The sequence below is a fragment of the Penicillium macrosclerotiorum genome, assembly GCF_028827735.1.
Source record: "Penicillium macrosclerotiorum strain IBT 26536 chromosome Unknown utg000006l_segment0_segment0, whole genome shotgun sequence".
Taxonomy (NCBI): Eukaryota; Fungi; Ascomycota; class Eurotiomycetes; order Eurotiales; family Aspergillaceae; genus Penicillium; species Penicillium macrosclerotiorum.
Window position 1 is genome coordinate 2,219,853 of NW_026643085.1, and position 24,396 is coordinate 2,244,248.

The window sequence follows — 24,396 nt, forward strand, 5'->3', positions numbered from 1 at the left end:
TAGAATCACTCTCATCTGTACTTTGGATTTCGTACTCCACCGTATTCTTGTCAGAGGTTTGCTGATCGAGACAGCCGCAGACAAGCGTACTGTTTAAGTGTAGCCAAATACATAAAACGATTTTATAAAACGGGCTTGATGAACAATTGAGTCATTTCAAATTACTCGCTCATAGAAAACATGAGACCATTGTGGCTCCGGCGTTGACTTGCGCGGTGGGCTGTCCGGCAATGCTGATTGGCCCGAGCGGCGATGCGGCGGGTCAACTTTTTTTTCTGCCATATCAATGTCCAAGTCCAGTTCACGACACACCTTCACGTTCAGCATGGATGCTTTCAGATTGTTGACTCGGTCAACAAAATTCAAGTCGGCCGCTGGGCCGGCTGCAGAATCTGCAGCTCGTTTACCCTCCGCGGGCAAAGCGGCAAACCCACAGCTCTTCCGGACCGTTGCGGGCGAAAAGCTCGAGTCGCAGAAGAGTAGCAAGAAAAGAAAAAGAGTGCCTTGTTCCGAAGACAAAGAGGGTGAGGATGTTGCGGATCTGGACTTTTTCCATTCCACAAAACGCTCTGCAACAGCGAAGGAAGAAGCCTCCGCAGACGCCAAGGACCACCAGGGCCAGAGACCCGATCTCGATGATGAGGAGGATGAGGAGGATTCGATGGACGAAGTCGAGCGTCGCACTATCTTGAACTCGCATAAGATCAAAGTGACAGATATGCGCGACTTGGATCAGATCCAGCCTCAGCCGGAACCGGCCAAGGCATCTAAGAAGAAAGAGAAGAAGCAGAAGAAGGACAAGACGCCCGTTCTCAGCAAGAAGGAGCAAAAGCGCGCACGGCGCTTGTACCCGCAGCCGCTGACTTCGTTCAAGGAGCTGCGCTCTAAATACAAGATTTCCCGACGGTTGGCAGAGAACGTCGCCGATCAAGGGTTTACAGTGCCCACGGAAGTGCAGCTGGGAACTCTGCCTCTGTTATTGGGCGATCATACAGCCTCGACTGAAGATAGTGCCTCAGAACCAGATTTGCTGGTCGTGGCGCCTACAGGTAGTGGAAAGACACTTTCATTCCTGATTCCAGTGATCAACAAGATTGTCCGGCACCACCACTCACAAACCGACGAGCATGGGATTTTGGCGGTGGTCGTGGCGCCAACCAAAGAGCTTGCAAGCCAGATTGTCAATGAAGGCCGCAAGCTAGTGGCGGGAACTGGCGTGAAAATCACTTTAATGAAGAAGGGTATGCGAGTTGTGGATCGGGATGGCCAAGGTGACGCCGATGTTCTTAACGAGGACAGTGATGTCTCCTCGGCATCCGACGAAGAGGAAGATGACAGCAAACCAAAGAAGGCCCAGAAAAACACACCTCTCACTAAGAGTGACATCCTCGTCACCACGCCTCTACAGCTGGTCAATGCATTGTCGTTAAACCAAACTGCCAGTATGGCAAATCTACCCTTAGTCCGAAGCTTGGTTCTCGACGAAGCAGACGTACTACTGGATCCGCTTTTCCGAGAACAAACACTTGACATCTGGCGCTCGTGTGTTCACCCGGAGCTTCGTGTGAGCCTCTGGTCCGCTACCATGGGCTCCAATGTCGAAGATCTTACCCGATCAACCATCAAAGAGCGACTAGAAGACCTTGGTCTACCAAGTGCCACGCTTCATCCACTCGTGCGCCTCGTTGTTGGCCTGAAGGACTCCGCAATCCCTAATATCGACCACCGACTGGTCTACGCCGCGACGGAGCAAGGAAAGCTGCTTGGTCTTCGCCAGCTCCTTCGCCCGACAGCGGCCACAGCTTCAGATGTCCGCCTCCGACCACCATTCCTCATTTTTACGCAAACGATTCCCCGTGCTATTGCTCTCCACTCTGAATTGAAATACGACATTCCTGCCGAAGCTGGCGGCTCATCACGTATCGCTGTACTTCATTCCGACCTCTCTGACATCCAGCGGTCCGATATCATGCGTGATTTCCGCAAGGGCGAAATTTGGATTCTGGTGACCACCGATCTTCTTGCTCGTGGTGTCGACTTCCGTGGTATCAACGGCGTTGTAAACTACGATATTCCCAACTCTGCCGCCGTCTACGTACATCGTGTCGGCCGAACGGGCCGTGCCGGTCGCGAGGGTGGTATTGCGGTAACCTATTACACTAAGGAGGACATCCCCTACGTCAAGAGCATTGCCAACATTATTGATGTTAGCGAGAAACTCCGCGGAACTGAAGGCGAGAAGTCTATCCAGAAGTGGCTACTTGATTCTCTGCCAGATCTCAGCAAGAAGGACAAGAAGGAGCTTAAGAAGCACGGTGTTAAGGCACGCCAGGTCTCCAAGCAGGTCGGCAAAGATCAGGGTGACGGCAAGGGCACGCGTGGAATGAGAATTAGTACAAAGAGCGGATTTGAGCGCCGCCTAGAGAACCGCAAGAAGGGTGCCATCAATGCCAGTCGCAACCGAAAAGCTAATGCTGCTGCGGCCGAGGGCAATGAAAGCGACGCTGGCAGCTGGGAGGGAATGGAGGATTAAATGCAAGAGCCTTTGGCAATCTATATGATACTATCGAAAGTGTCCTAGAAGGGCGACCCTAGGGGTATACCATGTGTTTAATTATCAATATGTCCGACATCAAAACAATCAATCATGGCTATTTCCATTAATTCTGTCCTCCACCTCCGCTTGAATTCCCATTCTGAGCTTGACTTTGCTGTGGTCCAGGTGGCGGTTCCTCTGCGATCCTTCTCACAAGGTTAACCGGCACAAATGCACAGTCCAGCTTCCCTTGTTCCTCCAACACAGCGGCAAGTTCATCCCCGTCACGATCGTAATATAGTGCCCATTCTCCTTCCTCTTCTTCTACGGCGACAAATGAATGCTTTTCCTCGAGTGTGATCACTTTCTCATCTTCAGTCCAGTCCCACGGCCCTACAATGTGCTCCACACTTTGCGACCGGTTCCCGTATTTCAACTCATGAGTCTCTGTATCGGCGTAAATCCAATTCAGTAGCGGTGGGTTGGCGGAGACGTAAGTGGGGAGGCCAAGCCCTCTGTCGAGATGTTTGGTTTCTTCAAGTTCCGGATACTCAATATAGAATGCCAATGCAGTGAAGGCGGAGATGGCGCGATCTGTAGGATTTGGATGGTCGAGATATACCTAAGGAAATGAGAATGATTAGTAGTGCTCATTGCAAAAAAAGAATACCGCGGAGGATCTCAATGACACTGAAGTATGGGCATGAAGGGGATAGAAGGGGATACAAACCTTATCATTCCGGACCACTACCCTCCTACCATGTACGTCGCGGTCATCATCTGTGTCGCCATCACATTGCGCATCAATATTGAACTTCATCATCCGCCGCGCATCTTCCTTGCGCTGGTTGGCCTTGCGTTGCTCGCTGACGCCAAATGCCACACCCGTGGTAGTCGGGATAGCCGTGAGTACTAGCAGCCCGATGACCATAGTGAATGCTGGAAAAAATGTAGGATTTAGACAGATATGTTGCAGCTTGAGAAATATGTGTGCGACGACGAAATTTTGTTGACAGCGAAGGATTTCTGGCTGTAGCGATTTATTGCGAGTTGCGATTCAGGATGTCGGTGGACTATACATTTCACCTTGGCGTCAACGTTAACTTGGGGAAATTGAAGGGTCGGCTCATGAGGCACAAATTCGAGAATACAATATGCTGACTGGTAACATGTGTATCAACGACGCAAAACTTCAATCCATGGAGTGTGTGTCCAAGGCATCTTTTTCTCGGGGCGTTGAGGGGCTCCATGGACCGACGTCATTGCCCCACACGTGATGTTGCTCGCGTGCACGTTCTTCATCTCAATGTTGCAGTCTTTTAATCATTCGACCACACACTAAAGCATCAAAAGCGCCTTTCATCGTGAAACATCGAGGAATATCGAGGAATATCGAGGAATATTTATATTCAGCTCTATACTGTGGTCTAGTCATCTATGATCTAGAGACTTGCTAATCTATCGTGTATCGTCTATTCGTGGTCTCATATCGTCGCAACTGGCCGTTTCCAGTCGCCAGTCATACCTTCTCACTCCATCCCCAAACCGACCACCAGCACTTGACAGCCAGAGCCTCGCCACTGGCGCTTTCCCAGTCGTCATAACCAGTCTCCTCGCCTTCTTCAACTACCACGAGGCCCAAATCAGTCATCCGCTGGCGAAATTCCTGCACCTGAGGCAGATATGCATCACGCAGAGGCATTTCCGTCACGACTCGGGCATCCAATCCCTTGCTGAGCCAGGGGCTAATTGTATCCACGAGCCATTTCGGATGCTTGGGTGAGTACAGAGGATCGGCAGCGAGGATCACATCGAAACGCTCGTCCGCCGTGGGCGATGGCGTTGGTGTGACAGACCAGTCAAGCACACCAGTCGTCACAGTTCCCTCTGTTTTGTTCAGAAGCTCTACATTGAGCGCGGCGTTGTGGGCGAGATTGGGCACGATTTCCGGGAGATCGGATAGGTGGACCGTGGCCGACTTGCCCGTTAGTGCCGCAAAGGACAAGCCAACGAGACCGGTTCCAGAACCTAGTTCAAGGGCCCGCATCGGCTTATTGTTCTGGTTTGACACCGTCGAGGGATTTGTCGTTCCCGCAGGGACAAGTTGTGGTGGCGACTCGAGGAGCCTATGAAGCCGATGGGAGAGTAGGTAGGATGATACCCAGGTTTTCATTCCGAGATTGTCCGACGTGAGCGACGGCTCATGCAAAGTGAGGGTGTAATCCTCGCCTGAGGAGGTGGGTATGTTGAAGATGCGAGACATGGCTGGCATGGCTATCCCGTGAGGGCAGGAGTTCAGCAAAATCCATACGAGTCATAGCAACAAACAGCGCTTACCAGTACGGCCTGAACGCTCGCTCAGACGAGCCGACGCCGCATCCCACACTGCCTCCCGCAATTCTTCGGTCTCCAGCCACGATAGCGGACTCGAGATGATCGAGGTCAGATACCGAGCCACTCCTGCCGGCTGCACCGCTGGACCCTTGACCGCATCTGCGCTGGTGCCGAATGTCCGTGGCTGCAGAGTCAACAGGGCAAGAGCCTTGATGAGATCGGTCCCCGAGGGCTTCTCGTAGATCTGGGGCAAGTCGAGCACTGGTGGCGCGGTTTCTTATCAGTTCCACTCCCACTATCTTTTGTGGACCGGGATGGAGTAGATCGAAGGACTGACCGTGAAGTGGCTCGTCGGCCGTGGTACTAATCATGATAGGCGAGGTACCGAGTCTCTTGTCTCCAAGCACGAGGAAGCAAGACAGAGAGAGGGTGCTGGTTGGCACTGGGGATTTATCTGCGGAGCCAACGGGGCCAACAATTGAAGCCCGGCGCCACGCGAAAAACAGCGAAAAGAAAAATCCCAAAGAGGAAAGGCGGGCTCCGGCTCCGCGGATCAGTGTTGGCCTGATTAACAAGGCAAGAAGGCCGACCCGACCTATCTGTTTAACGGATCAGGGAACTGAAATGTAATAAAAATTTTTTCATTATAGTACATCCTCATTGCTTATTGGAAAGAAATAAAAGGGTCGGAATATAGTTTAAAATTCCGGGCCCAATAGAATGAAAAGAGTCTATGTGTATTGGACTTGATTGGATCGGATCAGATGCTTCACGGATCAGATGCTTCAAGAAGATAATGGATTAATCAGTGGTATCTATCATCATATCATAACCTGTCAAACCGAACGCCGGGATAAAAATGCGATGTAGCTACTCAATTCAAGGTTGCCTTGAAGCCTTGGTAAGCCTGTTCAATATCGAAAGACAATTCTCGAGCTTGGTCCTCGCTCAGTTCCTCTGTTGCCCGCATTTGATTGAGGGCGATCAACCATTGAATGATCTTGCCTCGGTTTTCGAATTCCCCGTCTGTCACTTTATTGACTGACTGGATTACTTCCGATAGCAAAGGATGCAGCGCATCCTTTGACACCATGTTCAACTTCAATGCGTCGAGGAATGTGATAAAATTCTCTGTTGCCGCAAGAATGAGACTTCCTGATGCACCAGCAGCAGCACTCCCCGCCACGGCATTTCCGGCAGTAGGAGCACCATGCGAGGCTTGCTCGACAGTTGCGGGGAGGCCGATGCGCAGTCGCTCAGTCGCCCGCGGGCACTCCAACTAGATAGAATGTCAGTGACTGACTGCCAATATTATCAGAGATGAACCAGGCACACGTACACCCCATGTTCTCTTGAAAGTATCCAAGTCAACGAATTCTCGTGAGACCGACTCGTCGCCTAGACTAGATTTGTACTGCTTCAGAAGCCTTGTGCATGTCTCTGTATATTCCGCTTCCGTGACCACGTCTTTGATGTAGGCTTTCTCGAGTCCATCCAAAGTTATAATTATACTGTAGATCTCGGCTAGCGATTCGTAGAGGTCACGTTCTCCCGAGCTGGAAACCAGTTTGACTTCCTAAAGCATTCGTTAGCAGGAGACCCTTTTCCCCGCGTTCATGCCACCGAGCATACTTCATCGAGATTGATCGTGGCTGATCGCGCTGGGTTTGGTGTAAAGCTGTAAGGAGTGGGCGCATAAGACAGTGGACGCTGTGTATACATTTTTGAAAGCAGCAGAAAGAAAAGGAAACGAGGTTGTAATGCGAGTCAATCGGCCAGCGAGTTCACCCAGAGGCGGAGCGGAGCTCCGTCTTATCGCCAGCTCCAAAGGCGGTAACGAAGGCGGACCCGCTGATATTCCCCGAGCCAAATTTTTTTTCTTCAAGCGGCTCATCAAATCGCAGACGCAGCTTATTGTCTGCAAACCAATTTCTCACCATGGGTGGAATGAAGAAGTCGACCAAAAAGTTTGAGAAACACCATCTCAAAGACACCCTTGAACGACGAAAGGCTTCCGCCAAGATCAAGCAGCGCCACCAGCTGAACGAGAAGCGCAAAGCCAGCCGACGCGATGCCGAAGACGATGCCGAGCCGGACCCCGAGGAGGTCAAGAAGCAGGATGCTTTTGCGGAAATGAACGTCGATGACTTCTTTGCTGGCGGCTTTGAAATCGCTGATCCGACTAGCGGCAAGAAGAAGGCCAGCAAGAAGGACGTTACCCCCAAGATTGGCAAGCGCAAGCGCGCGGCCGACCAGGCCCAAGACGACGAAGAAGCCTCTGAAGCCAGCGATGACGACGATGCAAGCAGTGCCAATGGATTTGACGAACATAACGCCCAGCTAGAGGCGTTGAAGGAGAAGGATCCCGAGTTCTACAAGTACCTGAAGGAGAATGATGCAGAGCTTCTGGACTTCGGCGACCACGGCGACCTCGCAGAAGTCGACGAATTGAGCGAGGGCGAAGCTGCTGATGAGGGCCCTGCGAAAAAGAAAAAGAAGAAGTCCAAGCAAGCAGAGGAGGAAGAGGAGGAGGAGAATGTCATCGATAACACCTTGACCATCCCCATGGTCAAGAAGTGGCAGACTTTGATGGAGGAGCAACATTCGATCCGAGCCATGCGCCAGACTGTCCTTGCCTTCCGATCTGCAGCCTTTATGAACGATGCTGAGGCCCCCGAGCAGAAGTACACTATCTCGGACCCGGAAGTCTACCACCAGGTCCTTGTGACGGCCCTGAATATCGTCCCTAAAGTTCTGGGACACCATCTCCCAGTTAAGGAGACTGCATCGGGCAAGATTCGGGTTTCGTTGGACTCGAAGAAGTTCAAGACCATGACTCCCCTCATTAAATCATACACTTCCTCCGTTCACCAGCTGCTCATCAACCTGTCCGATGCGTCGACCCTCAAGTTGACCCTCTCGGCGATGGAGCCTATGCTTCCTTATCTCCTTCAGTTCCGCAAGGTTCTGAAGACTCTAATCAAGACTGTTGTCGGAATCTGGGCCGATGTCTCCACCGCTGATGCCACTCGTATCACTGCCTTCCTCTTGCTGCGCCGTCTCATGGTCCTCGGCGACGCTGGTATCAAGGAGACTGTGCTCAAGGCCACTTATGAGGGTGTCGTCAAGGGTAGCCGCAACACCACTGTACACACCCTGGCTGGAGTCAACTTGATGAAGAACTCGGCGGCCGAGATCTGGGGTATCGACCAGAACGTCTCTTACACCACTGGCTTCTCTTTCATCCGGCAATTGGCCATGCACCTCCGCAGCAGCATCACCAACACTTCGAAGGAGTCCTACAAGACCATCTACAACTGGCAATACGTGCACTCGCTCGATTTCTGGTCGCGTGTGCTCTCCCAGCACTGCGATGGCCTCGTCGAAGCCCAGTCCGGCAAGCAGTCTGCCCTGCGCCCGCTCATCTACCCCGTCGTCCAGATCACCCTCGGCGCCATGCGCCTCATCCCAACTGCGCAGTACTTCCCCCTCCGCTTCCAGATGACCCGCGCCCTGCTGCGCGTGTCCCGCGCCACAGGCACCTACATCCCGCTCGCGTCCTCGCTCTTGGAGGTCCTCACCTCCGCGGAGATGCGCAAGCCTCCTAAGTCCAGCACCCTCAAGCCGCTCGAGTTCCACACCGCCATCCGCGCGCCCAAATCCTACCTGCGCTCGCGTACCTACCAGGACGGCGTCGGCGAGCAGGTCGCCGAGCTTCTGTCCGAGTTCTTCGTCCTGTGGTCCAAACACATCGCGTTCCCGGAGCTGTCGGTGCCCGTTGTCGTTGCTCTCAAGCGCTGGCTGAAGCAGGTCTCGGCCCGCAGCGGTGGCAACAAGAACGCCAAGATCAACCAGATGATCCTCCTGCTCGTGCAGAAGGTCGAGGCCAACGCCCGCTGGATCGAGGAGCGCCGCTTGAACGTCTCGTATACTCCGCGCAACCGCACCGAGGTCGATACTTTCCTCAAGGACGTCGACTGGGAATCTACTCCGATTGGTGCGTTCGTCAAGACTCAGCGGAAGCTGAGAGAGGAGCGTGCGGCCGTTCTCGAGGAGGGTCGTCGCGAGGAGGAGAAGCGTCGTGCGGAAGAAAAGAAGCGCGACGGCGATGAGATCATGGACGGTTTCGGCAGTGATGATGATAGTGACGAGGATGAGGAGGAGATGGAGAGCGAGGAGGAAATTGAGTTAGAGAGCGAAGACGAAGATGAGGATGAGGTGGAGATGGAGGAGGAGTAGTAGTGGTCTCTCTGACGATCTACTTTCTTCATCCCCGTGTGTATATTTCCTTTTTTTTTCCGCTTTCATCCCATAAAAGAATCTGGCGTCTATGTTCGGCTGTTATCCTCCGTTTATACAATGCATGAAATGTTATATTCTCTTAAAAAAATTGTATTCGTTACGCATTATTTATCTCGTATAGCAAAAGGGGTCGAGAGCACATCAAAAAGAAAAGGGGTATCTCGCGCTCAGGTAGAAGCACTAGCAGCACTGCATGTCCCAGGTCACGCCCAAGTCTTCGCCCGCGTCTTCTGTCTCCGCAGCACAGCATCTTCTTCCTCGGCCCAGGCCAGCGAGTCGCTCGGCAGCATAATCGCTTGGTCGATGGCAACCGGGAGGCCGCGATGGCGGCCGCGCAGCATGACTGCAGCTAGAATCAACTTGCTGATGGGGTGCCATGCGCCACTGAATGAGTAGTTCTTGCCCGGGAAGCCGACGCTCACGCCGACACAGCCGTACGCGGTCACCACCTCGAAGATGATGTTGAAGGTGCTGAAGGCGACAGGATCCGCGTTGTAGTGGTCGGCCTCGGCGATCGCAATGAAGAACACGGCGAGCGCGATCCACCACAAATCGTGGCTGAGCTGGGAGCGCAGTTGCTGGTGCACAAAGTAGCCGCGCGAGGACTCGGAGCCGCTGGGACGGCCCATATGGTGTCGGATGAGATCCATGAGCACATTGGTGCGGCTAGTGTGGGCTGGCTCATCGGTTTCGTCTTCAGTGTAGATGCCCAGAGAGCGTTCTTCGTATACGTTTGTGTTTCTGTATTGGTTGGTTAGGTCCGGTCTGAGGGAAGAAGGCATGAAGTAGATTTCTTTTGAGGGGGTCATGACTTACCGGATAGTCACTAGCACTGGGTATGCAGAGACATACTGGTCTAGGGGTTAGTGGAGACTGTACATGCAGAACAGAAGCAGAGAGATACTGTCGAAACTCACCATCATCAGAACTAGAGAATGGGTCAGTGTGGTTCATACGCAAGAGAATACGCAGGGGAGTATAGACTTACCATAAAGAACAAGAAGGCCTTGCTTCAAATCGGCAATTGTGACGACATAGAATCCACCAGCGCGAACAGCTTAAAATGAAACAAAAACGAATTAACAAATAGCTCAGGCCCCATTGGTGGAAAGTAAGGGTTACCTACCCAATGCTTGGAAGAGACCATCCAGGACCCGGTACCCTGTCGGAAGAGATTCGATCTCTTGGTTGCCAATGGATAAAAGCTCAAAAGCAGCCCAGTCAATGCCGTTTAAGATGATAATAGTGGCAAGTAGGTACCACGTATGACGAGCAGGGAATAAGTTAGTATAGACCCTTCGCGGGTGGTCCAAAATGAAATCCAAAGTCACTCGCCACGACTCCCACGGCTTGGTGCTCGGCAGCAGTTTGCGCATACTCCAGATGATGAAGCGCAGGAAGCAGGGATAGAGGGTGTTTCCAGCAAGAATGAGCATTCCCATGGTGATAAGCGGATAGGCACTGAGGAAGAGAATGTTAGTATAGGGCCCTAACTTTGAAAAGCCGGGGTGCGCAAGCAGACTTGATTTAGGGTACGTACTTCAGCTGCAAGGCAACCATGTTCTGATCCAAGAGTGACATGCCGCTATTCACAAACGCCGACACTGCGAAGAAAGCACCAGTCCAGAACGGCGAGAGGCCATTCGCACGTGAAAGTTCGGGGTGATTGGCTTGAAGCCATCCACCCACGCCGATGACGCCGAGAAGAAGGAACAGGACAAAGTACAGCGAGACGATCACCGACAAGAAGGAGACGGCCTTGTACTCGACACCGCCCAGTTTCTCTCTCTCGGCGGACGTCAGACCATAGAACTGAGAGTTGCGCGAGATCTTCCCCTTGGAGGAGAAGTATTTCTGCGTGCCGCGGATGATCCCTTTGATCCCGAGCCCAGATTCATCATCGGCATACAGAGGCAGGGTAGGGATGTTTCGAGGGTGATTATCGAGGTCTGGCCGGGCTCCTACACCTGCCATAGGGAAGACCCGATGCTGGCGATGCCGGGACGTGCCACCGATGGTGATCTGATCATCATCCACCCATTGAATCTGATTACTACTGGCGGAGACGCCACCATGAGCCTCTGGGATGCTGACGGCACTCTTGGGCCGCGACATGGCGCCGTGATTCTCAACGTCATGGGCGGATGAGTCCGCATCCCCCGTGGCTTTTGGGGATTCGCTCTGCATCTCCAACGCAGGTGCGTGGTGCGGGGCTTCCCGCTCGTCAGAGACGCGATTCAAGCGGGCCTCGAATGCTCGCTTGCGCACCATCAGTACGGTACTGGAGATGAGGATTGCCGAGCCGAGAATCAGGAGAATAAACAAGATGGCTTGCTGGAAGCTGTTCAGGGTCGAGAGGTCCACCTTCAAGGAGATGGGGGAAAGAGCGCCGTTAGCTTAAGGGCTCTTAGGGAGAACATGCATATAGGCCCATAGGATAGTATATGCCATATGCAATGTATTTGAAAGTGTTTAGGGCTTTCTACATACCGTGTTCAAGCCCGCTCCGGTCATCGCACTCACGCACAAGAATATTGCGTCCACATAGGGGACACTCTTCCACGGGGTCGAGGTCAGATAAAAAATGACACTGCTAGTCAAGCAGGTGGCGATAAAGTACACATAGTGCAGGGTGAGAAAGTTGAATGGCGGGAGCGCGGCCATCAACACCCGCCCTATCGACTCTCGCCATCTGTGAGCGCCGGCCAAGGCTGCTGGTGTGCGGGTTAGCGGACTGGCAGGGTTACGAAGCATGGACATGCAATTGCCGAATATCTTGAACCAGGCAATACGGAAAGCACGAGAAAGAAGAGAACAGACAGTACATACCAACTCCCATTAGAATGAAAAAAAAAATTGCCTCTGGAATCTTTAGTAGAAAAGAAGCAAGAAGCAAAACGGGGCAACAGCCGGGAACCGTGCCTCGCGCGGGTAAGTGTCGGTGTGAATGCGGCCGATATTTCCCGCTGTGCAGAATGACAGCCTAGTAGACTGTCGCAGGCTGTATTTAGGTAGCTCTGTATCAGCAGAGTTTGGATTTGATAGGCCTAATCAGAAAAGTTCCCTGGCCCAGGCTAAACGGTCGCCGGGGCGGTTGGCAATCCTCTTCCCCTCAAAGCCTCGGGCACCTAGGAACAAGCGACAGACACGTATTGATGAGATCGCGAGAAGCAAAAAAAAAAAAAAAAAGAGGAGGGGCCGAAGTGAAAACTTGAATCAGTGCGCAAGAATGCACCTAGGGCGTCCGATGTGGGTTCTACTGCTCTGTGGGATTTTTTTCCCCCGTGCGGATCACCGGAGCTCCACTTTTTGGGCTGCAGTGGAGACGTGACAAGGATGTTTGGGAGATATGGAAGACGTGGAAATAGTTGTCTTGATGGACAGCAGTGAGAGGCGAGTCAGTCAAAAAGGTCCCAGAAACAAGAAGCAACCAAGAAATATATATACAGTTGCGGACGGGACCGGGTAGAAGAGGGCGCGGAGCAGGTATAAACCCAAGTCGTGATGAAGGCGAGGGACTGCCCTTTTCGGGAGTTGGTTGGCACCTATTAATAGAGCGATAGAGCTATAGATACTGAATCTTGCACAGCAAAACGAATTCGAAAAGGGCAGCTAGAGGCGTCCCATTCCAGTTGATCAATTCAAGTGCCCGTGATTGGACGTGATTTCATGGGTTCGTCCATGTTCGGTGGGGCGTGTCCTCGTGAAGTATAGCAGGCGGCAGAGGATCGCAGTGAGGCATTAACTACAACCACAGCTGGCGAACCGCCCAAAAAAAGCTCTCCCCAAATAAAGCCAACAGCCAACATCCAACATCTCCAGCATCCCCCGCCTCGAAGAAGGAAGCGATGAAGCAAGCCAAGCCTTCATACCCTTGAAACGCCCAGCACCTCCTCACGAAGCCAGTGCCCGCTTTTGCCGCCCTGTTTCTCCAAAAGCCGCACGCCGCCAATGACCATCCCCTTGTCCACTGCTTTGAGCATGTCGTACACCGTCAACGCTGCCCCCATGACGGCCGTCATCGCTTCCATTTCCACTCCCGTCCGCCCCGCGCAGCTCACCGTCGCCCGAATCTGCATCCGCCCGTGATCGCCTGTGTCGGGCGTGTCGGGCGTGTCGCTGGGTCCGACGAGGTCGACGTCCACTTCCACGCCCGTGATTCCGATGCCAGGATGACAGAGCGGGACCAGATCCGGGGTTCGTTTAGCCGCCATGATCCCCGCAATCCGGGCCACACTAAAGACGTCTCCTTTGTGAGTCCCCTGGCCCTGGCGCAGAAGTTCCCATGGTCGCGCATTGGAGAAGGTGACCTCACACGCCGCGGTGGCCAGGCGTTGGGTCTCCGGTTTGGATGTGATCTGGGTCATGTGCACGGTCTGAGAGGGGGTGAGGTGAGGAAGGTCGGGGTCGGAGGCCGTAGGGAGCGAGGGGGATGCCCGACGATCACGCTGGTTGGGGGATGTTGAGGGGTCCTGGACCGAGCGGGTGTGGTACAATCGCGCCTGAAGAGACCCGGTTGAGGCAGGGAGAAGATGTGAGGGAATTGTTGACGGGCGGGCAGATGCAGGGCGCCATGGCCCGGAGGGTCGCCGCAATGGACTATCTATACGGCATCATCAGCAAGGCCGAGCTCCAGAAAGATACTGTTGAACAGTCTGCTCGAGAACCACAGGAATATTTTCAATAGGTATCATAGATAGTATGTGAGTACATGACAGAAAGATTGGATCCCATATTTCCAATTTGTATAGAAGAGTCGTGAAAATCATGCCAGTCATCATAGAAACAGACTTGGAAGAAAAATGCAAGTATTGACAGAAAACAAATGAATCATGCCTACCCACCGATGAGAATCATAGGCCGGTTCTTCATATTTTCCAGCTGGCCCATCCCGGCATGCTTGGCCTTCTTGCGTTTCACGGCCTTGCCGATGATGTCCAAAATCTCGCGTTCACGTTCAGGCACCAGGGCCCCTTCGTCGCTCAGATGAGCAGCGGCCTGAACTGTCTCCATAAGCCCCAGCTCTTGAACGGCGGCGTCGTCAATCGGCTGTCCGTGGTTCTCTTTCCGAATAATATCTCGTAAAGAGACCTCGGCATTGCCGAACAGACACACCTTCAGGTTGCCATCACTTGTGATCCGCAACCGGTTGCAAGTGCCACAGAAATTGTGCGTCATGCTGGTAATGAAGCCTACTCGGCCTGCAAACCCGGGGACTTGGTAGGTCTTGCTGGTGTCGTTCTTGTGGTCGACGACCTTCTCCAGCGTGGGGTATTTCGCTCGGATCACCTCGAGCATCTCCTGGTACGAGAACATCTTGCCCTGGTTCCACTTGTTCCCATCAAATGGCATATACTCGATGAAACGCACCTCGATGGGCTTCTCGCGGCCCATCTCTACAAACGGGATGATCTCGCGGTCGTTCATGCCCCGCATCACCACGCAATTAATCTTCAACTTGATGCCCGCACCGACTCGGTTCATTTCTAAAATCCGGTCGATGCTCTTCATCACCGCCTCGAAGCCCTTCCGGCGCGTCATGATCTGGAACTGGAACGGGTCGAGCGTATCGAGGCTCAGATTCACACCCGTCAACCCAGCTTCCACCATTGCGTCCAGCTTTCGATGAAGCGATATTCCGTTGGTGGTCAAGCATAGCTCGCGCAATCCGTTCGACCGGAGCTTGCCAATGTCCTGCATCAAGGGCACAATATCCTTCCGCACTGTCGGCTCTCCACCCGTCAAACGAATCTTTGTCACGCCTTGGGAAACAAACAATGACGACAGATAGACAATTTCCGGAGACGTTAGCAGCCGGGCCGAGGGTGACAGCTCTATCCCTTCCTCCGGCATGCAATATAGACATCGCAGATTACACCGCTCGGTCACGCTGATCCGCAGGTAGTCATGTTGGCGATTGAATGAATCGGTCAAGAACTCGGAAAACGGCTTCGCAGCCTTGAGGGCGGTGATGCGGGAGGAAGATTCATAGTTATGAGGCGGCAGCCGGATCCCAGTCGCCGCGGGGTCAGCTCTTCCAGGCACGGGCGTCACTTGAGCTGTGGCGGTGGTACTATGCAAGCGCGTTGGGGCAGGGAGAGAGAGGGCCCCAGAAGGCGAAGCTATTCCTGGGGCGCGACAAGACCCGCTTGTACAGCATACCCGCCATCTGCTAGGGTAAATTTTTCTCAGGGAACTCGGTGCAGCATAGTGCGAATCGAACCAAATATAAATGCAACCACCTTAAGCAAGGGAGGGGCACAAGAGCGAGTGGAGGAAGCCTATCAACTGGACCGCATGGACATGCCCCAATCACGGGATTCGCCCGCCGTCGGTGGACGCCGCATGGATGAGTCAGCGAGTCGGAGGCAAATCACCGCCCGGTCAATGGTCAGTTCCAACTGTGGATAGTGGATAATGGATAACTATTAATTTCATGATTCGCATTGATAATCAGGATGACTACTTAAATGTCGTGGATTTGATCTTGCTCTGATATCAGTGAGTCCAAGGCATTTAATTCATCAGATAGATACAAGCCCTGGATCTATATTATAGTCCCTGGTGCGCCAGGTTACAATGGTTTAAGCATCTTCTGAACTCGCTTCACCAGACTCTGCTCAAACTGCTCCACTCCGTTAGTCTGCTCATTCAACTTACCGGATTTGAGCACGTAGACTGAGCGGCGGCGAGTCTTAGATTCCTCCGTCTCTTCCTCTTCCAAGCCCTCAAAGTCCTCGTCTAGCTTATGCTCCAAATCTCGCTTGCCCTCGACTACGGAGCGGATCAGGAACCGGTCGTGCGAGACCAGAATAATAGCCCCGTTGAATGACGAGAGCGCTGTGGCAAGCGCAGTCACCGTGTGAAAGTCCAGATGTGTAGTGATCTCATCGAGCACAAGCAGCTGGGGTGCGCTCCAGGCAATACGGGCCAGGGCAAGACGGACCAGTTGTCCACCCGACAACTTGGCGACAGGAACATCCGACGCAACACGGCCAGCCAAGCCCATCGATGAAAGAAGACCTCTCACAGCACCTTCACTCAGAGTCCCTTCGGTATCAGCCATCACTAAACCCAGCGCGGTTAGGCCAGGATCGCTTCGGCCAAGCTCCTGTAGCTCCTCCACAGAATGCTGGCCATAATAGCCCACCTTGAGCCGCGAATGGGTCGAGACCTTGCCCCTAGACGGGGGCATCTGGCCATTCAAAACCCGGATCAACGTGGTCTTACCAGACCCATTCAGACCCATGATACCCACACGGTCGCCCATATGAACCACCAAGTTCACATCATCCAGGACCACACGATCATTCTTCTTGTACCTGAAAGTAATCCCCTCCAGGGAGACCAGCGGGCCCGGGAACCGCAGCTCCGTTGCATCAGGCAGCGCCATCGTTGCTCCCCTCTCATCCTGTGGCACCTCGATCTCTGCACGGGCGGTAAGGTGGAAGCCCACCAGATCCCGATTTAACTTGAACCGACCCCCGTTCGCACTGACCTGGAGACCCATCCGGTCATCGACCTTCTTCTGCCGAGACTTCGCCTGCCGCAGCTTATTCTCGTCATTGGTCTTCTTGCCGATTTTCATGTTCTCGCGGATACTCGCTTCCATGTGCGCGATCTGCCGCTCCTGGGCTTCCTTCATGCGGCCCAGGTACAGCTTCTGCTCTTCGAAGTCTTGCTCGTAGGCGGCCAGGTTGCCCTTGAAATAGGTCAATTTCTGATCTCGGATAATCACGATCTCTTCGCAGACAGCGTTGATAAAGTCCCGGTCGTGTGATACCAGGAGGATTGTTGTTTCAGAGCTCTCTCGTAGTTGTTGCAGGTAGTTCTCGAGCCAGACGACGCCCAGGAGGTCTAGGAAGTTGGTTGGCTCGTCGAGGATCATAATATCCGGGTTCTGGATGAGGACGGCCGCCAGCATGCATCGCATTCGCCAGCCGCCGGAGAGTGTGGACACTTTCTTGTCTAGGTTTTCTTCTTTGAATCCTAGACCGAGAAGAATTCGACGGGCTTCTTTCTCCATGTCTGCGAGGTTCATCTACATAGGGATTAATTGTCTGGTTGATCAAATGCAACAGCTCTTGTGAAATGGAGGTAGCTTACATCTTCGAGCTGGGATTGTGCAGTCTGCAATACCTCAACGGCAGCCTGTGTGTCCACCTGGACTGCTTCGGCATCGATTGACTCTGCCTCTTGGTAAAGCCTGTTAATACTAAAGTCAGCGTTATAGAAAAGTTGAGAGAGCGGGATAGATCCGCCCACCGCTCCTTTGACGACACTAGTTTGGCCTCAGCCGCTTTCAGGTCCTTCCTCGCCTGTAGACCCCTAGCGCCGCTCTTCAAGCTGGCGTTTTTCTCGGCCAGGAAGAGCATCTTCTCTGCCTGCTGATGTTGAATCTTGCGAATGGCCTTGACCGGAGCCATCGGGTCCTCGGTTTCAAAGCTCTTTGACAAGTCTAACCGCGCGTAGTTAATATCCAACACTACCATAACACCCTCCCAGACTGCGAAATCTTACAGTCTGCGGTGCGAGACGCCTCATTCCTGGCTTCATCACTGCTCAGCACGGACTGCAGCACGGATTGGTCCAGTTTGAGACTCCCATAGCCCCCCGATTCATCGTCCGTCTCGGTCTGCTGGAGGATAGCGATGCGCGTAACATGAGGAATGCCGGGGATGAGCTTCTCCGCCATTGCTCGCAGCAACGCTGCCACAACTCGTCAATCTAGATTTCTCATTTCTCGTCCTGGATGAAATTGCGCTCACTGGACTTGCCGGTTCCATTGCGGCCAAGGAGTCCATAATGCACCCCTCCCTTCAGGCGGAGATGGCCGTCAGAAATCAGCTCTTTGCCGGGTGCTTTCGCTCTGGCTTTGGCCTTGCCCTTTGGTTTGGAGGTATCTTCGGTTGGTTCGGGGACGGACGAGGTGACGACGATTCCGAGACCCTCTACGTCCACCTGGATAAAGTGCACATCCCTAGGTTAGAGTGTGTCCTTTGTGCTTTTCTCGTAGTGCTTCCGCGACTTGATTCCCCTTGCACATACCTCAGAGGACGGGTTCTCGTCCAGTAGATGGAAGCGGGTCTGCTTGCAGGTTGCCAGAATTGTTGGAGCCGCTGTCATGATGCAAATGTGCCCATGAAGGGTATCACAGGTCTCATGGATGGATATGAACAGAGGATTCCAGGGGATATATATAAACCCTCGTGAAATATCAGGGTATCGTTATGTGCATCAAAGATTTACGAGGAAAAAGCAGGGCGGAGAGCCTCGGTCGCTGTCTACAATGATCCGTGTTCCGCCATCAGAGCTACTCTGACCCTCTCGGCTGAGTTATTGACCCAGACGAGTCACCTTTCAACTTGCTCCACGCATTCCAGCGGTTCGCCCAGTCGTTTTGATGGAGGTTGGGGGATGTTCGGCGCGAGTTTGGATACCGACCTGCCATCGGGGTCCCGATCCGGTTTAGATCGGCTGGTGTCATGCCTCAGGCTGAGACTTCCGCCCCTCGCTTGGCGGGGAAACCCGCTTTTGCTCGCCCACAAGCATTCGAGACTGCAGACTTCTTACTCTGCATGGAAATGTATGCATTGCCTCCTGAATCGATGGGGATCCATGTAATGACTACCATGATTATTATGATGCCATATCCACGGAAATAGAGCTTGGTGAGTCACTCCATGTTCCACATGACCACTGACAGGGTTTTGCCTGATTTCGGTGGCGGTTCATCCTGTGCCTGTGGCCATGCCCAGCTGTTTCTACTGGAATTCGATCTGGAATTCGACTGGAAAAGTGGATTGCCGCATTCAATCGTACTCTTGGTCTAGTTTCTGCCCCCAGTTTATTAGCCTTTCACTCGCTGTCCGAAGTTTTCTACATTCCTGACCGCATGGTTGCTGGCGTATGGGACGCCAATCCCCCCACCACTTCCAGGCGGTCAGATTCTGCCATTTCAGCGGGTATATCAATCACTTCAAGTTCCTACCCTATGTCCTTCGGGACATTTGGTCAAATGAAAATATACAGAGAAGATTAGCATGGCCCCTGCACTAAGGATGACACGCTCAATCAAAGAGAAGCTACCAGTTTTTTTTTCATTCCCTGCCCTTTGTTGAGGTAGGAGCGCCTACCAAAATCCAGACGGCTCCCGTTCGAACTGGCGAAGCAGCGATCTTTTTTTTTTTCCCTATCTCCCGTTTGTTCTCTGACACCACTCCCAAACGGGTCTTATGGGCCTAGTAATCTGGAAAGAATCATCGTAAATTATCTGGGGGCGTTCCTCCTATGACTTTTGTGGGTTAGTAGTTTTATACGGCTCAAAAGTGAAATCCTGCGGAAATGCTATTGCGGTACATTCACTCCGATATATATATAGTGGTCCAAAGTCCTCAGTGTGCATTATGTCCCACGACATAGCTAAAAATTTGCTTGACCACTATATGAAAATTCCGCTATGGTCTCATCATTAAAATCCCAGTGTGAAGCTGCTGATTCCAGCATTCTGCGTTCGCGAGGAGCGGCGTAGTAGAATCTGCATCATTTCCCTAAGACCATAAACCACGTATGAACATTGATCCTCACAGAGCGCCCAAGAACCTTAAAATGGACATCTACAAACCTGCAGATATTCCATAGCTCTCCGTTATGGATAATTCTTTGATAAACTTTCTGGAATTGCATAGTTCAAGGCCCGAAAGGCGCGCTGAAGGCTACTCGGGGCCGGGTATTCGTGTATCCACACGATGACATAATTCCGAATATCCTCTTCCATAACTACGACATCAGCTGACAATAATGTGATTGCGAGTTTCCATAAGCAGTAATCCATGTGATTTTGATCCTTCTTATAGCCTCAGGAAGTTGTCCATCTTCACTCAGTTGCGAGACTGTGATTATCACCAGACAAAAATGAAGGCCGCGCAGATCTTGGGAAAAAGATTTCATCCCCAAAAGTCGCAATCAACTACTTGATGGCCGAGTCTAATACCCCAAAGGCAGAGATGGTTGTTCGAGCCTACGCAGCCGGAATAACCGATGATGAACTCCTGTGACCAAACATTCTCGCAGGTCCTTCTCGTATCCCGGGACATGATGCATCGGGGTTCATTTCTGCATTTGGCTCTGTATCGCCACCAGAGAAATTGGAGAGAGAATTGTAATCGACTTCATGTGGCTAAAAGAGGGTGGCATTCGATAAAAAGGAGTGTACCTTCAAGCGACTACAATCGACATTCAAGTTAATACGAATAACAAAATTTGTCCATATTTGATCATGATTTCTTCATTAATAGTATCTATAAATTTTTATCATTCACAATTTCATCCTCTCGGATCAATTAAGATTCCCAAGACTAGCAAGATCTCCAAGATTGTACCATCCACAGAGGTCCTCGATGGAATCTAGAGAAGGGAGAATATCGGTGTCGTTGCTCGAGAAGTCACTGTCCGAGCCATGAATTCCCTGTCGTTGACTTCCATAGAGGAGCGGAACTGCATTGGAGCTGGGAGTGCTACTTTTATTTGCAAGACTAGACTGGATGCCCAAGACATGTTGCGCGATGGTCTGAATTTCTCGCACATTCCTCGCTGTCCGCGGCCAGATATCACCCAATGTCTTGAGACAACCAATAGTCATGCGGATCTGGTCTCTTGCAGTTGCCAAGTCTTTACCCTTGAACAAAAAGTTGCAGGCCGAGAGGAGCGCCAGCGTTCCCTCGCTGACCATGCAGGTTGTGAAAGGAGTATGGTGAAAGTATCGTAATGGTAGTGCTAAAAGGCGGATTTGTGCTTCCACAGACCGCAAGACTCGTACGGTGTGCATGTTGACATGTTCGGGTATGGGCGTATCTAAAGGTGGTTCTCGAGCGCAGCTTGAGAGTTCCTCCACAGTGTTAAATTTGAGGTCTGAGAACGGCCTGTGCAATCCGACCGTCGCACTATGTGATCTGTGAGCTCATATACCTTTAATCCGCTGATAGACTTACACATGGACGATCATATGCGCTTGAAACATAAGCTCATCGACTTCTCCTGCTTTGTTCATGACCTGTTTGCGATTTTCCGGCAATAGAAGCCTCCAGCCATCCAGACTGGAGTCGGCAGCCTGAATAATCTGCACGGAGTCTTCCATCTTTGCAATCTTTGGCGCTGACGATATTGCCGATGCTGCGCACCGTACGGCGCCAATGAGGTACGCAAAGGATGAAAATGTGCTCTCATGGGTGAATTCGCGACAGTCAAACTCTTGCAGGGTTTTTGATGGAGGAATATGCTGGTCAACAGTCAGCTGTGCAAGCCTTGAGACGAGCCTGGAATTCACCAAGACCGGACGGAGAAAAGAAATCATCATTGCTTACTCCTGATTCATATTCTGACTCCTCACATGGCAGATCTACCGTAGCGTCAACGTTTGCAACTGCAAAGTTCATAGTTCCGAGGGTTCCAGTGTAATATGCGTCCACAATGTAGAGCATCCACCACGTCCTTCTCCAACATTCCTGCAAGACGGGATCGTCGGCTCCATGTGTCATTGAGAATTCTTGCAGAAACATCTGCATATCAACAGCGGAACGGGTTGCATGATCAATTTCCGCTTGAGCTTCGGCTTTATAGTCGTACCAGAACAATGCCATCGAATATAAGAGTCGACATTGGACCATGATTGGGTTTTCTGGTAACAATTGAGAGAGGCATATCTCAGCATATTCCTTGAGTGGAATAGACCATTCATGCGATTTGACAATATGTCCAATTAAACGCATGACAGCAATCAGTGGTGTGAAGCTGACCTGCCGACTTGGATCTTGGCAAAGTCTGGTGAAGTGCCGTTGAGGTGGGAGGAACGGGTGAAATGTGTGGAAGTTTTTATAATATGAATCGATCAAATGATCTCTTTCGATAGTGCCAACATCAATTTGGGTTACTGTCGGAGAATTCATACTAGGCCTGCCATCGCCAATGCTGATCTCGTTGAGCAGATCGTAGCTACTCGGGACCTCCGCAAAGAGTTGAGGGATACATTCTGGCCCTTGTTGAACGATCGCCCTTGCTTGTGGACTCCCTTCATCAGCTTGTGTGGGTTTTGTCGCAGCAAGTCGCTTCCGCCGTTCTGCGAGAGCTGCGCGATCCAGGCCACCTCTGCGCGATTGGGCGTAGTGGCACTGCTTCCCGAACTCCGCGCAGCGGGCGCAGCACGGTCGCTCTCCGTCGCATTTCAGGTGGCGCGAACGACAGGGTAAGCAAGCGAGGGAGGAGCGCGTAGCTCTTCCATTCTGCGGGGCTGTAATCATTGTGAGGCGAAGTTAGGGAAATCCAGGGAGGCTCGATGTTCATGGCAATGTCATGATAAGCGGGTACTCGGGTATTCGGGACCCGCTCGGGAATCCAATTTTAAGCTCAGACGGCGATCCGCTCAACTCGTAACATGAGCACGACAAGGATGACTGTTCGCAGATTTTTTTTTCGCAATATCTTAAAGACCGACCCGGAGAGAGAGAGAGAGAGAGAGAGAGAGAGAGAGACTATAAATAAGGTCATGGCCATCTGAGCTTTCAATTATTTGGATAGTCCGGTTCTCAACTTAAGTTAGAACATCACTCTTCACTTTGCTTCCTTGTACACGACTTGAATCTATATAACTTCAACGATGGCCAGAATCATCATCATTGGTACCGGTTTTGCCGGCGTCTGGAGTGCTTTTTCAGCCAAGCGCCTTATAAACATGTCCCAAAAAGAAAGCGATATTGAGGTTTTCGTCATCTCTCCGGAGCCAACCCTGGTCATTCGTCCACGACTCTACGAGGCGAATGCCTCCAGCTTGACCTACGCCCTCGGACCTATATTCGAAAGTGCAGGCATCAAATTTTTCCGGGGTACCGTGAAGACAATTGACCCCGAAGCTCACACAGTTCATGTCCAATCTGCCTCCGGTCTCGAATCATCTCTGGACTACGACCGCCTCGTCCTGGCAGCTGGCAGCTCCGTCGTGCGACCTCGGGGCGTTATCGGGATTGAGCAGCATGCATTCGATATCGACTCTTTGAAGTCAGCCATTAAGCTTGAGGCTCATATCGAGAGCATTGCCTCGCTCCCCCAAGCCCTGCTCGCGATACCGTTGTTGTGTGCGGTGCCGGTTTCACGGGCATTGAGATCGTGACGGAGTTGCCCAAGCGCCTTGCACATATTCCAAATCATCGGATCGTTTTGATCGACAATTCTGAGCAGGTTGGCCAGCAACTTGGACCCGGACCCCGTCCGGCTATCACGCAAGCCTTGGAGAACCTCGGGGTTGAACTGAAGCTCGGATCTGCAGTCGCAGCAATCGATGCCGATGGTGTGGTCCTTGCATCTGGCGAGCGCATCGAAACCAAGACTGCCATTTGGACTGCTGGTGTGAGGGCGACACCTCTTGCACAGCAGGTTCCCGGACCTAAGGATGGCCTTGGTCGCCTTCACGTCGACCAGCATCTTCGTGTTCCATCATCTAAGGATATTTTTGCTACTGGTGATGCAGCCTATGCTAGCGCGGATAGCGATGGTCACTATGCTATGATGTCCTGCCAGCATGCGATTCCGCTTGGCCGCGTGTCAGGCTACAATGCAGCCGCTGACCTTCTCGACGAACCGAAGATAGCTTATACTCAGCCTGCTTACGTTTGCTGTCTGGATCTCGGTGCTCATGGGGCAGTTGTTGCCGAAGGATGGGAAAGAGAAATAAAGTTAACGGGGGATATGGCAAAGCGGGTGAAGTACTTTATCAACCAGAAACTGATCTATCCGCCTATCGATCCTCAGGAAGCGCTGAATGAAGCCAAGCAAGTTGACTTTAATGGACCACAAGTGCTTGATCAGATCCTGCAGGCGGTAGCATAAGTTTTGACGGAGAATGCATGAGCACCTTATGTCAGGGGTTTTCCAGATGTTAAATTCTACATACACTGTTTGGCTAAAGCATGGAGATGATATGGAGAGCCTTCAGCATTGAACTTGATATTCTAAATTCTCTTCTCCTTTTGTTTTATCGAATATTGTTCATTTGAATGAGTAAAAATGTCCCCAGAATATTGGCGTGTAGAGCGAAGAAACAGAGAATTAGCAGTCTGTTGTAGCCAAAAAAGATAGCACTTGGCTTATGCGAATATTGGTTGCTGCTTAGAAATTCAATGAGGTTGACAGCGTGTTAAGCGGGCTCGGCTGAAGTTTCGGACGAAAAGGAAACC

General features: G+C 52.0%; 9 protein-coding genes across 9 annotated transcripts; 3 read left to right on the forward strand and 6 right to left on the reverse strand.

Moving 5' to 3' along the window:
- Positions 1–325: 325 nt before the first annotated feature.
- rok1 (RNA-dependent ATPase ROK1) lies at positions 326–2,533 on the forward strand (the record flags this gene model as incomplete). Its single annotated transcript, XM_057077793.1, has 1 exon — positions 326–2,533. One exon carries the CDS (start codon positions 326–328, stop codon positions 2,531–2,533), a length of 2,208 nt encoding a protein of 735 aa, XP_056933373.1.
- Positions 2,534–2,660: 127 nt separating this feature from the next.
- N7462_006076 (uncharacterized protein) lies at positions 2,661–3,467 on the reverse strand (the record flags this gene model as incomplete). Its single annotated transcript, XM_057077794.1, has 2 exons — positions 2,661–3,158; positions 3,288–3,467. 2 exons carry the CDS (start codon positions 3,465–3,467, stop codon positions 2,661–2,663), a joined length of 678 nt encoding a protein of 225 aa, XP_056933374.1.
- A 588-nt stretch (positions 3,468–4,055) lies between these two features.
- Positions 4,056–5,241, reverse strand: N7462_006077 (S-adenosylmethionine-dependent methyltransferase; the record flags this gene model as incomplete). Its single annotated transcript, XM_057077795.1, has 3 exons — positions 4,056–4,810; positions 4,874–5,131; positions 5,208–5,241. 3 exons carry the CDS (start codon positions 5,239–5,241, stop codon positions 4,056–4,058), a joined length of 1,047 nt encoding a protein of 348 aa, XP_056933375.1.
- A 503-nt stretch (positions 5,242–5,744) lies between these two features.
- N7462_006078 (ESCRT-I subunit protein VPS28) lies at positions 5,745–6,592 on the reverse strand (the record flags this gene model as incomplete). The annotated part of the gene is made up of 3 exons (XM_057077796.1): positions 5,745–6,149; positions 6,210–6,446; positions 6,503–6,592. The coding sequence occupies 3 exons, from the start codon at positions 6,590–6,592 to the stop codon at positions 5,745–5,747; spliced, it is 732 nt and encodes a 243-aa protein (XP_056933376.1).
- A 216-nt stretch (positions 6,593–6,808) lies between these two features.
- On the forward strand, positions 6,809–9,109 carry N7462_006079 (mRNA-binding ribosome synthesis protein NOC2; the record flags this gene model as incomplete). The annotated part of the gene is made up of 1 exon (XM_057077797.1): positions 6,809–9,109. The coding sequence occupies one exon, from the start codon at positions 6,809–6,811 to the stop codon at positions 9,107–9,109; it is 2,301 nt and encodes a 766-aa protein (XP_056933377.1).
- A 266-nt stretch (positions 9,110–9,375) lies between these two features.
- Positions 9,376–11,926, reverse strand: N7462_006080 (uncharacterized protein; the record flags this gene model as incomplete). Its single annotated transcript, XM_057077798.1, has 7 exons — positions 9,376–9,913; positions 9,989–10,023; positions 10,090–10,100; positions 10,161–10,229; positions 10,299–10,633; positions 10,713–11,536; positions 11,663–11,926. 7 exons carry the CDS (start codon positions 11,924–11,926, stop codon positions 9,376–9,378), a joined length of 2,076 nt encoding a protein of 691 aa, XP_056933378.1.
- Positions 11,927–13,038: 1,112 nt separating this feature from the next.
- N7462_006081 (Molybdenum cofactor synthesis C-terminal) lies at positions 13,039–18,298 on the reverse strand (the record flags this gene model as incomplete). The annotated part of the gene is made up of 8 exons (XM_057077799.1): positions 13,039–13,775; positions 14,017–15,231; positions 15,833–17,213; positions 17,279–17,378; positions 17,438–17,630; positions 17,693–17,881; positions 17,941–18,133; positions 18,221–18,298. The coding sequence occupies 8 exons, from the start codon at positions 18,296–18,298 to the stop codon at positions 13,039–13,041; spliced, it is 4,086 nt and encodes a 1,361-aa protein (XP_056933379.1).
- Positions 18,299–20,510: 2,212 nt separating this feature from the next.
- On the reverse strand, positions 20,511–22,467 carry N7462_006082 (uncharacterized protein; the record flags this gene model as incomplete). The annotated part of the gene is made up of 3 exons (XM_057077800.1): positions 20,511–21,114; positions 21,163–21,449; positions 21,535–22,467. 3 exons carry the CDS (start codon positions 22,465–22,467, stop codon positions 20,511–20,513), a joined length of 1,824 nt encoding a protein of 607 aa, XP_056933380.1.
- Positions 22,468–22,823: 356 nt separating this feature from the next.
- On the forward strand, positions 22,824–24,049 carry N7462_006083 (NAD(P)/FAD-dependent oxidoreductase; the record flags this gene model as incomplete). Its single annotated transcript, XM_057077801.1, has 2 exons — positions 22,824–23,221; positions 23,275–24,049. The coding sequence occupies 2 exons, from the start codon at positions 22,824–22,826 to the stop codon at positions 24,047–24,049; spliced, it is 1,173 nt and encodes a 390-aa protein (XP_056933381.1).
- Positions 24,050–24,396: the final 347 nt, after the last annotated feature.